The sequence below is a fragment of the Rhinatrema bivittatum genome, chromosome 6 (genome assembly GCF_901001135.1).
Source record: "Rhinatrema bivittatum chromosome 6, aRhiBiv1.1, whole genome shotgun sequence".
NCBI lineage: Eukaryota > Metazoa > Chordata > Amphibia > Gymnophiona > Rhinatrematidae > Rhinatrema > Rhinatrema bivittatum.
The window spans coordinates 259,675,569-259,692,850 of NC_042620.1; the positions used below are offsets into that span (position 1 = coordinate 259,675,569).

A 17,282-nucleotide genomic window follows, 5' to 3' on the forward strand; every position below is an offset into this window, starting at 1 on the left:
CTCTTTTCTCCCCGATTGTGAAGCAACCAGATTACACTGACTAGGAAACTCAGCATAAAACTCCCTCTTTCTGAAGAATCACAGCAAATTGCTGTGTGGTTTGCAGAACTCTTTTAGCCACCCAGACTGGAACTCTACTGAGCTCAGAGACTCCTTCCCTGAAAATATCCAAAGAGAAAGTGCTATGTTCCACTTCCTGGGAAACTGTCACTCCTCCTTATCCTTGACCTTAGGACATCAAAGTACAATGTGAATGGAAAGCATCAGACTTGCTTGCTCTCTCCCTTATTCTTGGGAGAGAGAGAGAGAGAGAGAGAGAGAGAGACCCTACAGACCCTGTCTTTAGGTCTGCAGCTGCTCTCCTTCACACAACAGGCTCCTTGATGTCTGCAAGCCTCCCTGAAGAACCACATCGCTGATTCTTCTGGAAATCCCAGAGGTATCTCTAGCCCCTCACAGGCACAATCCTTCAGGGCAACCTCTGAACGGGATGCTCTTACAAATGGATCCTACCACCTTCTTATACTACAAAGTATATGCATGGTAAAATACAAATGTAACAGCTTTTTTAAAATTGAAATATAAACAGGCCTAGCCACCATGGAACTCTGAAGGTGGCCATCTTTCAAGGCATTACTAACGGAAGTGGAAACTCCCCAACCTTGTCAGTTTAATGGAGTTGAACATGGTGTGCTTTTTTTTTTTTTTAAAGAGAATTGAGATATGGGGAACCCTATTGAATGTATATAATTGTTAATGTTGGTGTGTTATTTATCTGTTGTTAGCTACTTTGAACACTATTTTGGAAAACGTAAATTATAAATTGAATGCAATCTAGGCCACACATGAGAGGGGCACCAAACTACTTGCTATTTTGGCTTGTAGGAAACTCAAGGAGGGACCTGTGTTTTTTTGTTGGTTTTGTGAGAGAGGGGAAAGGGCAGTTCTTCTTTAACATTTCTCGGCTTTTTTATGGAAAACAGTGCATGTATGACCGTCAGAAAGGGAGACAAGATGACCATCAGTATCCAAGAGCACATGGCCATCAACGTGTGTCCAGGACCTATTCGGCCAATCAAGCAGATCTCAGACTACTTCCCACGTTACAGTCCCGGCCCAACCTCAGAGGAAGGGCATTCCCCCTCAGACCAGACTGATACCTCTCCCTCAGATATCCCCTCTTCTGCTGGGCGGGCCGCAGAAGAGAACCAGGAACTGGACAGCTATGACTCCGATGACTCCAGTAAGTGGTTTTAGTTTCTTCCATTTAATGGGAATGGCAGGCTGATCCCAGATAGAGGGAACCCGATACACTCAACATCACTGATAGCAAGAAACCTGTTACACTCACTTCTGTAATTGTAAGAGACCTGTTACACTCACTCCGCTGATAGTGAGAAACTGTTATATAATGATATAGTAGATGTTGACAGAAAAGAATCATTTGGCTCACCCAATATGCCTGGTTGCCCATGTCCTCACTACTCTAAGAACATTGCTCAGCCTCCAACTGTATAAGCTAGATCACCTACATTGCTCTACTTCTGGTCATTACCCTTACCTTCTCCTACCCACTGACCACTGTGTAAAGAATATCTCCAGCTACCTGCTGTACATCCCCGGGCAGCTGCAAGAGACTGGATCTTATCTTTTATGTCCTTAGTTAGGAAATAGGGCTATGTTAGCCTACTGCCCAGGCCAAGCAATTTACCATCATCCTCCAGTTACATTTGAGGATTACAACCAAAGCCCCTGCCACCATTCCCTGTCTCCTTTTTAGGGATTCTTGATTCAACTGTACTGCTGTTTTCTTTGCCATCTATCCTCGTCAGTCTCTACCATTCTGGAAAGATGAGAATATAGGTAGGGCCCCAAGCCTCACACAAAATCCAACCCTTACCATAGAATTGGATGATTCCCCACAGAATTATGGGAAAGTAGGTACCAGATTGGGAGGGGAGGGGCAGCGATTGCCTGAGCATACAGGTGTGCACTTCCTTCCCCCCCCACATTCTTTATCCTCCTGGGCTCATCCCACTCTTGTCTTCTCCCTCTCCACTGCCAATTCCATGCCTTTTCCCCTCCCACATGCTCATCTGGGCTAGCAGGAGGAGAAAGAGAACAATGGTGCCTCGTGCTGTGTCCTTCCCCCTCCTCTGCTGTCTGGGCTTAACTTGTGCTTTTGACTGCATGGATCTACAGTGTCTTCTGCAATCAAAAGTATGAGTCCGGCTCTGGGCAGCAAAAGAGAAGGTTGCAGCCCAAGGCACTGCCGCTCTCCTCTTCCTGCCAGCCTGGATCAATATGGAGGGGGGGGGGGGGGGATTGGTAGTGGAGGAGGGAGGAGGAGAAAGGGGAAATTGTGAGGGAGAGAGGGAGGGATAGTAGCAGATGGGCTTGGGGGGGCTCGGCAAGGAGAGATGAAAAGGAGAAAAGTGGGTTGTGAGGGGGAGGTGAGAGTTGTCTAGAGGGAGGGTAGAAGATATCAATTGGTGAGGGATGGGGATGATAGGGAGGATTGGCAAGGGTCTGGTGAAAGAAAGGATTTGTGGGATGGGGTGAGAGAAGTGGGTTGGCAGGACAAGGTGAAAAAGACAACTGACAGGTGGATTATCAGAGAGATTGCGATGGGGAGGAGGAGACAGAAAGTGGGAATATAGGGGAAATAGGACTGGATGTGGGAGAGAGACACTCCCCCCTCCCCTGATCTGGATTCCCCCAGACCCTCCCTCTTCCTCTTTCCCCCTCAGACCCACAACCTGCCTTCCTCTTTGTCACCCCTTTCAGATCTCCCTTTTCTTCTTTCCTTCCTCTTCTTTTTCCTCCCCCCAGATTCTGGAATTTCCCTCTCTCTTTTTCTCCTTCCCTATTCATCCTTCCCTCTGCAGTGCTGTGGAATGTTGTTATGAGTTGACTTACATGAAATTCGGGACCACGAAGGCTTGTCTGTTCCCCAAAGCCTTCAATGGCTAGTGCTGCAGAATCTACCACTGAGCTGCCAAGGGAGACTGGGGGCTCTGCATACACGTTTCTATACCTAGACCAGTTCCCAGAGCCCTCCATTTCTTTTGCTCTACTCTCGCCAACAGCTGACCTCTCTATCTGTTCAATTCTGCCATGACTTCAGTTAATTCTGTTTCCACTGGAAGGCTATTCCGGGCACCTACTACCCAGTAAAGATATATGTCCTCATATTTTTCCTGAGCATCTCTCTCTCCATCATCATCTTATGACTCCTTGGGCTGTTACACTCATTCCCTTGATAGAGAGAACCCTATTACAGTAACTCATTGCTCTGTCCAGAAAACAATCCATTCATTTCTTTTAATAGATACTGTACAAGAATTTAAAACTCTGCCACATTTCACCATCTGTTCCTTGCTGATTGTAAATATAGAATGTAGAAAAGCTTAAAAACATCAAAGTAGAAAGGATAGAAATGACTGAGGATGCTCTTTATTCCCTCTACCTAGATACAGTGAGATGGGAAAGAAATGCCTGGGGATAATATTTATTCAGGATGATACAGTGAGACAGAAGGATAGACCTGCCCAGTAATATAGAAGGAATTGAACCATTTAGGAAGGATTTTTTTTATCCCCTTAGTATAATGTAGTGAGATAGAAGGGATCGAATGACTTGCAGATGTTCTTTATTCCCTGCAGTGTAATACATTGAGATAGCAGGGTCAGAACCACCTTCAGATATTCTTTATTCCCTGCAGTGTAATACAGTGAGATAGCAGGGATAGAACCACCTGCAGATGTTCTTTATTTCCCTGCAGTGTAATACAGTGAAATAGAAGGAATAGAACCAACTGCAGATGTTCTTTATTCCCCACAGTGTAATTCAGTGAAATAGAAGAAATAGAAACCCCTGGGCATATTCTTTATTCCCTGCAGTGTAATACAGTGAGATAGCAGGGATAGAACCACCTGCAGATGTTCTTTATTCCCTGCAGTGTAATACAGTGAAATAGAAGGAATAGAACCAACTGCAGATGTTCTTTATTCCCCACAGTGTAATTCAGTGAAATAGAAGAAATAGAAACCCCTGGGCATATTCTTTATTCCCTGCAGTGTAATACAGTGAGATAGCAGGGATAGAATCACCTGTGGATGTACCACTGAGATAGTAGGGATAGAACTGCCCGCACATGTTCTTTATTCCCTACAGTGCAATATAGTGAGATAGCGGAGTTAGAATCACCTGTGAATGTTCTTTATTCCCTGCAGTGTAATACAGTGAGATAGTAGGGATAGAACTGCCTGCGGATGTTCTTTATTCCATACAGTGCAATACAATGAGATAGCGGAGTTAGAATCACCTGTTGATGATCTTTATTCCCTGCAGTGTAATACAGTGAAATAGCAGGGATAGAACCACCTGCAGAAGTTCTTTATTCCCTAGAGTGCAATACAGTGAGATAGCGGTGTTAGAATCACCTGTTGATGATCTTTATTCCCTGCAGTGTAATACAGTGAGATAGCAGGAATAGAACCAACTGCGGATGTTCTTTATTTCCTACAGAGTAATACAGTGAGATAGCAGAGATAGAATCACCTGTGAATGTTCTTTATTCCCTGCAGTGTAATACAGTGAGATAGTAGGGATAGAACTGCCTGCGGATGTTCTTTATTCCATACAGTGCAATACAATGAGATAGCGGAGTTAGAATCACCTGTTGATGATCTTTATTCCCTGCAGTGTAATACAGTGAGATAGCAGGGATAGAACCACCTGCAGATGTTCTTTATTCCCTGTAGGGTAATACAGTGAGATAGCAGGGATAGAACTATTTGTGGAAGCTCTTTATTCCCTGCAGTGTAATACAGTGAGATAGCAGGGATAGAACCACCTGCAGAAGTTCTTTATTCCCTAGAGTGCAATACAGTGAGATAGCGGTGTTAGAATCACCTGTTGATGATCTTTATTCCCTGCTGTGTAATACAGTGAGATAGCAGGGATAGAACCACCTGCAGATGTTCTTTATTCCCTGTAGTGTAATACAGTGAGATAGCAGGGATAGAACCACCTGCAGATGTTCTTTATTCCCTGTAGTGTAATACAGTGAGATAGCAGGGATAGAACTTCCTGCGGATGTTCTTTATTCCCTTCAGTATAATACTGTGAGATAGCGGGGACAGAACCACCTGCAGAAGTTCTTTATTTCCTGCAGTGTAATACAGTGAGATAGGTGGGGATAGAACCGTCTGCATATGTTCTTTATTCCCTGCAGTTTAATACAGTGAGATAGCAGGAATAGAACTACCTGCAAATGTTCTTTATTCCCTGCAGTGTAATACAGTGAGATAGGTGGGGATAGAATGGTCTGCGGATGTTCTTTACTCCCTGCAGTGTAATATAGTGAGACAGCAGGGATAGAACCTCCTGCGGATGTTCTTTATTCCCTGCAGTGTAATAGAGTGAGATAGCAGAGATAGAACTACTTGTGAAGGTTCTTTATTCCCTGCAGGGTAATACAGTGAGATAGCAGGGATAGAACTACCTGTGGAAGCTCTTTATTTCCTGCTGTGTAAAAGAGTGAGATAGCAGGAATAGAACTACCTGCAAATGTTCTTTATTCCCTGCAGTTTAATACAGTGAGCTGGCAGGAATAGAACTACCTATGAATGTCCTTTATTCCCTGTAGTGTAATACAGTGAGATAGCAGGGATAGAACTATTTGTGGAAGCTCTTTATTTCCTGCTGTGTAATACATTGAGATAGCAGGGATAGAACTACCTGTGGAAGCTCTTTATTTCCTGCTATGGATTACAGTGAGATAGCAGGAATAGAACTACCTGTGAATGTTCTTTATTCCTTGCAGTGTAATACAGTGAGATAGCAGGGATAGAACCTCCTGTGGAAGTTCCTTATTACCTGCAGTGTAATAGAGTGAGATAGCAGGGATAGAACCTCCTGGACATATTCTTTATTCCTTGCAGTGTAATACAGTGAGATAGCAGGGATAGAACTGCCTGCGGATGTTCTTTATTCCCTGCAGTGTAATACAGTGAGATACTGGGGATAGAACCGTCTGCAGATGTTCTTTATTCACTGCAGTGAAATACAGTGAGATAGCAGGGATAGAGTTGACTGTGAATGTTCTTTATTCCCTGCAGTGTAATACAGTGAGATAGCAGAGATAGAATCACCTGTGAATGTTCTTTATTCCCTGCAGTGTAATACAGTGAGATAGCAGAGATAGAATCACCTGTGAATGTTCTTTATTCCCTGCAGTGTAATACAGTGAGATAGCAGGAATAGAACTGCCTTAGGATGTTCTTTATTCCCTGCAGTGTAATATAGTGAGATAGAAGAGATAGAACTGACTGCAGATGTTCTTTATTCCCTACAGTGTAATACAGTGGGATAGCAGAGATAGAACCATCTGCGGAGGTTCTTTATTCCCTGCAGTGTAATACAGTGAGATAGCAGAGATAGAATCAACTGTGAATGTTCTTCATTCCCTGCAGTGTAATACAGTAAGATAGCGGGGATAGAACCGCCTGTGGATGTTCTTTATTCCCTGCAGTGTAATACAGTGAGATAGCAGAGATAGAACCACCTGCAGATGTTCTTTATTCCCTGCAGTGTAATAGAGTGAGATAGCTGGGATAGAACCATCTGCAGATGTTCTTTATTCCCTGCAGTGTGATACAGTGAGATAGCAGAGATAGACCATCTGCAGTTGTTCTTTATTCTCTGCAGAGTTTTACAGTGAGATAGTGGGGATAGAACCATCTACAGAAGTTCTTTATTCCCTGCTGTGTAATACAGTGAGATAGCGGAGATAGAACCACCTGTGGATGTTCTTTATTCCCTGCAGTGTAATACAGTGAGATAGCAGAGATAGAATCACCTGTGAATGTTCTTTATTCCCTGCAGTGTAATACAGTGTGATAGCAGAGATAGAATCAACTGTGAATGTTCTTCATTCCCTGCAGTGTAATACAGTAAGATAGCGGGGATAGAACCGCCTGTGGATGTTCTTTATTCCCTGCAGTGTAATACAGTGAGATAGCAGAGATAGAATCACCTGTGAATGTTCTTTATTCTCTGCAGTGTAATACAGTGAGATAGCAGAGATAGAATCACCTGTGAATGTTCTTTATTCCCTGCAGTGTAATACAGTGTGATAGCAGAGATAGAATCAACTGTGAATGTTCTTTATTCCCTGCAGTGTATAAAAGTGAGAAAGCGGGGATAGAACCATCTGCAGATGTTCTTTATTTTCTGCAGTGTAATTCTGGGAGATAGTGGGGATAGAACCACCTGTGGATGTTCTTTATTTCCTGCAGTGTAATACAGTGAGATAGCGGGGATAGAACCGTCTGCAGATGTTCTTTATTCCCTGCAGTGTAATACAGTGAGATAGCAGGGATAGAACCGTCTGCAGATGTTCTTTATTCCCTGCAGTGTAATACAGTGTGATAGCGAGGATAGAACCATGTGCAGATGTTCTTTAATCCCTGCAGTGTAATACAGTGAGATAGCAGAGATAGAACTATCTGCAGATGTTCTTTATTCCCTGCAGTGTAATACAGTGAGATAGCAGCGATAGAACTATCTGCAGATGTTCTTTATTCCCTGCAGTATAATACAGGAGATAGCAGAGATAGAATCACCTGCGGATGTTCTTTATTCCCTGCAGTGTAATACAGTGAGATAGCGGGGATAGAACCTTCTGCAGATGTTCTTTATTCCCTGCAGTGTAATACAGTGAGATAAAAGTGATAGAACCACTTGGGCATCTTCTTTATTCCCTGCAACATAATACAGTGAGATAGAAGGGATAGAACCGCTTGGTAATGATCTTTATTCCCTGTACCCTGATACAGTGAAATGGGATAAAAATACTTGAGGAGGTTTTGTGTTCCCTGTAGCATAACGCAGAGAGACAGAAGAGATAGAAACACCTGTAATTGCTGTGATATGCTTCTCAGGCCTGTGGGATGATCCAGCTAATATTATTTATTGCTGCTAGATCTCTCTCCCCTTATCTGCTTCCCCCATGCTGTCTCATCTCTCCCGATGCTTTCCGGAAGCACCAGTCTATCAGAATAAAGAAACTTCATATCCTTTCTCTGGGAGCTTTCAGCTTGCCTCTGACAGACTCAGAGTGATTTATCAGCAGTGCGTCCCCCGCCTTCCACCCTTGTCATGGGTGCTTGGAGACTTTTTCTTGCTGGAGAGAGAGAGAGAGTTGGAGAGCGAGAGCAGTGACAGGCAAGAATTCTTAATTTCTTTTGCCGGCGTCTCCTTGGCATTTTCAGTCCCCGCATTCTGCGTTTCCCGGGGAGTATCCTCTGGCATTTTCAGCCCCTGCGTTCTGTATTTTGCTGGTGGTATCTCTGCCAGCCCTTTTTTTTTTTTTAACCACCTCTTAACTTCTCTGTCTTTCTATTCCAGCAGCACTGGGAATGCTGGAGTTTGATCTTTACTACGATCAGCAGAACTGTACCCTGCAGTGCAATATCCTTAGAGCAAAGGTAAACCTTCTCCAGGCCTTCCCTCCCCGAGGGACCTGGTCTTGCCCAGGGGTGGGGTAGAGCATGTTATATATAAGCTCAGCTCTTCCGAGAAGGTCCTGCACTTCCCTGCTGTCCAGGGAGACAAAAGGCAGTTCTGTAGCTAGTTAGCAGGCAGGCAGGAGCTGCTTCCTGGCTCTGGGGCTGCCAAGGCTGGGAGTGTTCTCTGAGACTCACAGCTCTTTCTCTATGTGTCTCTGTTTCTCTCTCTGTGTTCTTTTATCTCTGTCTCTCTCTCTCTCTCTCTCTCTCTTTCTCTGTCTCTGGACTGCAGATAGCTGGAAGGAATAACGGGGAGGAAGGGATGGTGTCTCTAAGACACAGAAGGCAGATTCTGCTTATGAAGAAAACGTAATCTAATAGAGAAGCAGTCAGCAACAAATCAGGTTATGGCTTATATAGCCCTCCCTGCACATTTTGAGTCTCTCTCTCTCCCTCTCAATCCCAGCCTCTTTCACTTTGTATCCTTAGAGCTTTAAACAACTGCACCAGGAACAAGCACACATAAATACAATGACAAGACCCTGCTGCACCTCAGTGCTGCCCCGCAGCAGCCTCTGCTATTTCAATACTGAAAACCCACCGGCTATGCCAATGTACCTCAGTCCTGCCCTGCAGTGCTCCTTCCCCATCAGGGTTCTGCTGGTGAACCTGAGTCCTACACTGAGGCACCCCGTGCAATTCCGGCCCTGAGTCCCTGTCAAGAGAAAACTGGAAACCAGAGAGATAATGGAGGGCTGGTGTCTTCAGGCGAGGGGATTCATCTGACCATAGTAGGAGACAGAAGCACTGAGTTGTATTCTTTAGTGAACTAATTGTAAGGGAAGGATAAAGTGGTGATGGAGGAGCAAGAGAGAGAGAGAGAGAGCGAGGAGGCCTGGGTTCATTAGAAAAAGAAAATGATGTAGCCAGCTAAGCTGTTAGTGATGTCTGCGGGAGTAATCAATCCAAGGAACAGAAGAGGTAACAGCAGAGCCTGTAACAGCATCAGCAAATGAGGACGGGGTAATAACAGAGCCTGTAACTGCACCAGAGCCAGGGAAGGGGTAAGAGAGTCTATAACAGTGCCGGAAAGTAGAGAGGGAGTAATACCAGAGCCTGTAAGTGCATCAAAGCCAGGGAAGGGGTAAGAGAGTCTATAACAGTGCCGGAAAGTAGAGAGGGAGTAATACCAGAGCCTGTAAGTGCATCAAAGCCAGGGAAGGGGTAATAGCGGGCAATGAGTGCTGGAAAGAGGGGAAGGGGAGTAAGGACAGAGCCTATAACAGCGCCAGTGAAGAGATCATACAGTCTATAACAATGCCAAAAAGAGGGGAAGGGGGTCATAACAGAGCTGTATCTGCACCAGAGCCAAGAACGAGATAAAACAGAGCCTGAAACTGCACCACAGTGAGGGAAAGGGTAATAACAGAGCCTATAACTGCACCAGGGGCATGGAAGGGCTGGTAACAGAATTTTTGGTGCCCATGTAATAAGCTGCGCCGAAGCTGCCACGTGTTTGTGCGCGACTGTACAGGCGTTTGTACGCACATTTTCCCATGCAAAGCCCTATAGGAGGGTGTAATGAGGGTTTTGTGTGCGGGGGGGGGGGAAAGTACGTACAAGTGCACTACTAACCCATGTTTTTCTTTCTGCGCGAGTGCATGCTAATGGCATGCAAAGGAGGCGATTATCTATTCACAGGCAATGCAGGGAGCCGCGGTAATACTAGTGTGGGTTTTTTAATGTGGGGTTTTTACCGCCACGGTCAGGGCACGAGTTAAGTGACAGTGCCGACTTGGTGGGGGGGGGGGGGGGGCATTTTATTCCATTGCTTGCATTGGTGTGTGGTGTGGTTACGTTTCCGGGCAGCTCCGCTGTTATTGCTACGAAGATTTCTGATTGCGTCCAGCTGTTCCTGATGTTGTGGTATATCCTGCGGGTTCGCCAAAGGATGGCAACAGCAGGTTTGGCAGGTGACAGGGGTCGTGGCATGCGGTGTGAATTATCACCCATTAATATATTATTTGCCCTGTTTTCTGCAGCCCACGGTTATTAGAAATCTGCGTTCCTATGCCAGGGTCATAAATGTGCTAAAAAGGGAGACCTGGTCCCTCGCCACATTTGCTTTTGTGTGCTGGTTTGTGCGTGGATTATCGGTGCGGATGCAGCCGCTTATTTCATGGCGCCTTGCCACGCGTCTGTACGTGCAGTTCTTCCTGGTTGCACGGATCTGCGCGCGCAAATCTTTTTTTTTTTTTTTTTTACATCGAGCGGTGATCAAGACCCGTGCTCACAACGACCGCCAGTTTCGCCGCAGGCCTTATTACATTGGCCCCTTTAACTGCATCATGGCAAGAGAAGGGCTGTTAATAGAGCCTATAGGAGCAACAGGGTGGGATGAGGTAATAACAAAGCTTGCAACTACACCAGAGATGGAGAAGGGGGTGATTAAAATATCTGTAAATGCAGACAGCAAGGGAAGGACCTGTAACTATCATAACCAGGAAAGGGATAATAACAGAGCCTGTAAAGGCACCATAATGAGGGAAGGGACAATAAGAGGCCTGCGACTACTATAGCAGGGCAAGGATTAGTAGTGCAGCCTTAACTGCCTCGAACCCAGAAAAGGAGTACAAATATGTATTTATTATTCCCATTTCTAGTCTGCTACCCCCTCCTCCCAAGTAGCCCTCAGAGCGGTGTATAACGAAATCCAAGCAAAGCAATGTTATGCGATAAAAAACAAAAACCATATTCCTGCATAACTTCCAAGTTCCTGACAAAAAAAGAAACAAAGAAACATGTAATGAATCAAAACAAAGCCAAAACAAAAGAGGCTGCAATTGCAGCAGAGAGAGTGGAAAAGTGTAACAGAATTTGTAAGGGCACTAGAGCCATGAAAGGGGGAACGCAGGATCCGTCCGCTGCTCCAGAATGTGGTGGACAAAGGGAGTGCTCCATTAGACTATGGCTGGGGGCATAAGGATTGTTCCACCGGTGCTGAGGAGCTTTCTCCTTCTTCCCAGGGTCTGAAGCCCATGGACTTTAATGGACTGGCTGACCCCTATGTGAAGCTCCATCTTCTACCCGGTGCATGCAAGGTAGCAGGAGGCTTGCTGTCTGTCTGTCCTGTTTGTCCCTGTAACTCCCTTCTGTCCGTTTTTTTTTCCCCCTCTGTCCGTCCTTCTGTCAGTACCTGTCACTGATCAGGGTGGCTCCGGATGTCTCGCGGTACTTCTGCAGTAGCCGTGACAATGAAGACGCGGGGCCCTGCCGCCATCCCGGTTCCCTCAGGGGGGGGGGGGTCAACAAGGGCGCTGGTGATATTAAAGCTGTAGCAGGGGACCAAATCCATGAAATGCCAGGGAGACATGGAAGGAACTGGAGTTCCCTGGAGTTGTTGCGGGTGGGAGGGGGGGGAGGTGCAGGTTATTGGAAGCTTCATTACTTCTGAGAGACAGGTAATAAATCTTCATCAGGAAGACGTCTCGCCAACGGTGTGTGGCCAGCATGTAAAGAAAGAAAAAGGCAGAGACAGGGGAAAGAACGAGAGAGAGAGAGAGAGAGGGCTGGAACTGGAGAACTTAACACAGAAGCGAGGAAACACTCTTCTATAACCTAGTGCCCATAGACCTACACCAGCAACAAACTGCATAGACACACTATTTACATATAACCACTGAGCATGTGTATTTTCCCAGTGCAGGCAGAATCACCATGCATCCTTAGACACAGAGAGGTAGATTTTAAAAGCGCTGCTCGCGCAGAAACGCCCGAGTACGCACGTACACGAGCCACGCGCGAGCAACGCGGATTTTAAGAAGACGCAAAGTACACGCGTACATACCCATGCACGAGTCAAGAAGAAAGGAGCGAAAAGGGGATGAGGAATGGGCAATCCAGGGCGGGGGTCAAGACTTACGTACGTAAGTCCGTATTTTATAAAGGCTGGCCATGGCGCACGTCGGCTGGTTGACCGCGTAACTTTACTTCTGGTCCTGACGAGGAGAAAGTCTGGACATCTCGGGTTTTAGGGCATTCAGCACAGCGTGAGGGCTCGGGATCAAGTTGAGGGGCTTGTGGGATGAAGAACCAGCGAGGTCTTGCACACCTCAATATGAACTGGGTAAACTGGTGTACTACACGGAAAAACTGGTTTTTCCCTGACGCGAGCATGTTTTAAAATCCGCCTGCGTAAGGCGCAGCAGAGCTGATGACGTTCTGGCAGAAATACGCACGGGACACTTCCGCAAGCCACCTCTTAAGATTATGCATGTGCAAACGGGCGGGAGGGGATTTTAAATGATATGCGTGTACTTGCGCACATGATTTAAAATTGCTGCGTATCTCCGCTTGCGTGCAAATATGCACAATTATGGGTGCACACGTGTTCCTTTTAAAATTACCCTGTAAGACTATACACACTTTATATACACGCACTTTGTTTCTGACAGAGAAACTATACCTTTGCAATTCTTGAACACATAATACATTTAGATAATGTTTTGTTTGGACACATTTAGTCCTCTCATCCATTGCTAAGGCTTTGTTTATGGTAACTTCTTGCCATTGCTAATGCCTTGTTTCAGTAAAGTCTTGCCTCTATCGTCAACTGATATTGCTTTGTTTTGAATGTCTTCGCCTTTGTTATCCATTTTTCATGTTTTCTTAAACAAAGGGGCCTACCTTCCACTGTTAATGCCTTGTTTTGGTTACCCCTTCCCTCCTTCATCCATTAATATTGCCTTGCCTTGGTTACTCCTTTCCTCTGCTGTTTCTCCTGGTAATACTTGGTTACCTTGTCCAGGCAAATAAGCTAAAAACTCGGACGGTGAGGAACACGCTGAACCCAGCCTGGAATGAGAGCCTGACCTACTGTGGCATCACTGAGGAAGACATGGCACGCAAGATCTTAAGGTGAAGTGGGGATGAGGCACTGCTAACTCCCAAGCATTTAGGAGGAGCACCAGATAACTCCAGTTCATCAGAGGACAGTCTAAGCTATATATGACTTTAATTCCATTGCATCTATAAATCCCAAGATGCAATTGGGCAAACCAGGAGCATGTCAGTCTGATGACCTGAAGCTAACTGGTGGCTCTGTAGTTATTTGCCTTTTTTAATTTTTTTGTAGTTCAACTTCTTTATTAAGAAGAAATGCAAAAACAAGCACAAATAGGAAAAATAACAGAGAGCAACAACAAATACAGGAGGAAAGGAAATTAACCAGATCCACATGCTTATAAAATAGGAATCACATGGCACTCGTTGCAACTCGAGAAAGTCTTTAACTGGTTGCCAAATAGCATGGAGCTTCATCTTCCATTGGAGTCGGTCATGGGCAGCTGTTTCATATCTATCTACCCCTGCTTCCCCATGCACGCGCCGAGCCTATCTTGCATAGGCTCGGCGGTGAGCGCAAGCCCCGGGACGTGTGTAAGTCCCGGGGCTTGAAAAAATGGGCATTCTGGGGGCGGGACCGAGTTACGCCTGCCCGGAGGCAGGCGTAACTTCTTCAATAAAGGTCGGGGGAGGGGTTTAGTTAGGGCTGGGGGGCGGGTTAGATAGGGGAAGAGAGGGGAAGGTGCGGGGGGGGGGGGGGGCAGAGGGAATGGAGGCAGGCTGCTCAGCTCGGTGCGCGCAAGTTGCACAATTGTGCACCACCTGCGCGCGCCAACCCTGGATTTTATAACATGCGCGCGGCACCGCGCGCATGTTATAAAATCAGGCGTAGATTTGTTCACGCCGGGTTGCGCGAACAAATCTACGCCCGCGCGCATGTTATAAAATCTGGCCCACAGTGTTCCATCAAAAAGTTACATTCGACAAGTTATAATCTTTCCAATTACTGAGAATCAACTGTAATGCCAAAGCAAGAAGGACATCCAACAGTTTACACTTATTCATAGAAAGTACAGTCTGAAAATCATGAAAGCATAAAATAGCCATCCTATAAGAGATAGATACATGGAGGGAAAGAATTCTACTAACAAATTCCCAAACTTGATTCCAGAAAGGGCGGATTTGATCACAGTCGAAAACCGTATGTTTTAGGGTTCCATCAACCTTTTCACGATGCCAACACAGGACTGAAGGCCGTAGGCCCATCCTGAATAATTTAACAGGGGTCCAAGTGATACGGTATGTTAAAAACATATAAAGATTGGGCCAGGCTCGTGGAAAGAGAGGCCATCATAGTCTGTATCCAAAAATGTATTCCAATTAAGATGCACAGGTTCCAGCAGTAAGTCTTTTTCCCATACTGTTTCCAACCCCGGTTACCAGGATTGAGGCAGGGAGCCTAACAATTTATATGTTAAAGAAGCCTCACGCCCCAAAAGTGGAACATAAGGCAGAGGGAATAAAGTTCAGAAGTTTCTTTCAGGAAATTCAAGTGAGGTACACTGTGTATTTTACAGGACTTCAGCTGGTGATGCGTTGGGTGCTGGGGAAGTGAAATTTCTGAACCAGCTTCTCAAAAGAGACTACCCCTCCACTACCTATGTAAGGGTCCGGATCCCCTTTGACTGCCAGAGAGGACAGTTAATCACAACTCTATCAATAAGTATGAGAGGATTGTGCCATATTGGAGACTGTAAACTAAAGTTCCACTCACTTTTCAAAATTTTATCAAGAACACACATAAAGCATTATGGGTGGTGGCTACAGCAGGAATAGTTCTCAGAAATCTGGGTGCCTTCATACCAGGCCACAGATTCAATGGTAAGGAAGAAACCAAGGCGTTCTCAAGAACCAACCATTTTGGGATAGAATACAAGGTTTCTTCCTCCAAAATCCATGGAACCCCGTACCGGTTGAGAAAAGCATAATAATAGCTGAGAAAATCAGGAAATCCAACTCCCCCATGATCCTCCCTCAACTTCAGTTTCCACAATGCAATATGGGAGGTTTTCCCTTTCCACAGAAATGAAACCAACAGTCTATTAATTTTAGCATCAAAGGAGCTAGGAAGAAGCGAGGGTGATGTGCCCAGAATTTATAGTTAATCTGCAATGCAAGCACAATCTTAATGGATTTGAACCTCACCCATCAAAAAAAAAAACATAGAGAGGAGGCTACCAATGTATAGTGTCATCCAACAATTTCATAATCTTAGACATTATGGCCTCCAACATAAGATCAATGACAGGTGAAAAAGTGACTCCCAAATATTTAAATCCATCCGGAGACTTTCTACAGTCAAGACCGGGCATTGAGGATTGTACACAAAAATTGTTGAGGGCATAATCTCAGTTTATCCCAGTTAACTTTAAAGCCAGAGAAGGCAGAGAACACCATAATTAAAGCCAAGAGGCTAGTGATGGAATGATTAGGATGGGACAGAAACAGCAATAAATCATCTGATTAAGCAACAACTTTATATTCCTAACATCCAACCGAGATCCCAGAGATGACGGATTGCTAATAATAGCTCCAGGGACAGAATAAAAAGCAGAGGAGAGGGGGACATCTTTGACTATTGTCCCTGGCAAGAGCAAAGCTCCCAGAAAGAACGCTGTTAGCTAGAATTATCAAACAGGGGTGGCTATATAGCACTTGGATATATCGAATAAATTGGTCTCCAAAACCAAGCCAAGCCAAACCCTGAACATGTATTCCCATTTCACTCGATCAAATGCTTTTTCGGTGTTTATAGACATTGCCAACATGAGAATATATTAAAATTTGGCTACTGAAATAAGACTGTGAAATAATTTGGCATTATCAAAAATATCCCCAGCATCTGAAGGTGCATACATGTTCCTCACATAATGGAAAAAATACAAAAAGAGTCACAAAATGATTCCCACGTCGTGTAGTTGTATATCAAAAAGGAAATCTCAACACGAAATTCGTCATGATAATGCCAAAACAATTTGTATGTTTTTTTGTTTTTTCAAATTTGTATATATATATTTTAATTATTTTTCAAACCAATTTTTCAAAAAATGTTTATATATAGAACCGCATCAGCAAGCCTGTCGGCGTGCCTCCATGTATACTCAGAGACCGTCCGGACTATTCAATCATTTGCGGTTTTACTTGGTGTTAGTAATACCGCTCAAATTTCAACAAGGATATCTTCATCAAGGGCATTTCTTAAATGTGTGAATATTCAAAAACTCTGATCACATCTAACTGGCTCGACAAAGGCTGAAGTTTCGCTTCTGAAGCTTCATCAGGAGCCTCAATATTATCTTCTTGCATAGACGCATCATCAGATATTCTTATACTCTTAAAATCCACTGTCTCATTCATATTCCAATCATGGGACAGCATGTCTCCCGCTTCTTTGATCCAGGAACAGGCTTGCTGATGCGGTTCTATAGGTAAACATTTTTTGAAAAATTGGTTTGAAAAATAATTAAAATATATATATAAAAATTTGAAAAAAACCCCAAAAAAACATACAAACAAATTGTTTTGGCATTATCAAAACGAATTTCGTGTTCAGATTACCTCACCTAATGGATACATATATAAAGCTAAAGAGGAATCCAACTTTAACATATTCTAATTATCTAAATATTTAAAAAAATATATTAAAACACTTTATTGATGCTTTAACAGATTTAATAAATATTCTGTGTCATTTCTTAACATTACTGCATAAGCAATTATACAGTGACAGATATACAATAATATCAACAATGACAAACAATCATAAAACCACAACAATTACAATTTTTGTATATTTTGATAATTAGAATATGTTAAAGTTGGGTTTCTCTTTTGCTTTAAATATGTATTATCCATTATCAAAAA

The 17,282-nt window shown here is 44.3% G+C and overlaps 1 protein-coding gene across 1 annotated transcript in view; it reads left to right on the top strand.

The window, feature by feature from the left end:
- Window positions 1-990: 990 nt before the first annotated feature.
- DOC2A (double C2 domain alpha) overlaps window positions 991-17,282 on the top strand; it is a 97,267-nt gene continuing 80,975 nt past the window's right edge. Inside the window, exons 1-4 of the mRNA XM_029606946.1 lie at window positions 991-1,243; window positions 8,416-8,495; window positions 11,543-11,617; window positions 13,324-13,433. Of these exons, the coding sequence (XP_029462806.1) occupies window positions 991-1,243; window positions 8,416-8,495; window positions 11,543-11,617; window positions 13,324-13,433 (518 nt within the window). The remainder of the gene's footprint in view (window positions 1,244-8,415; window positions 8,496-11,542; window positions 11,618-13,323; window positions 13,434-17,282) is intronic.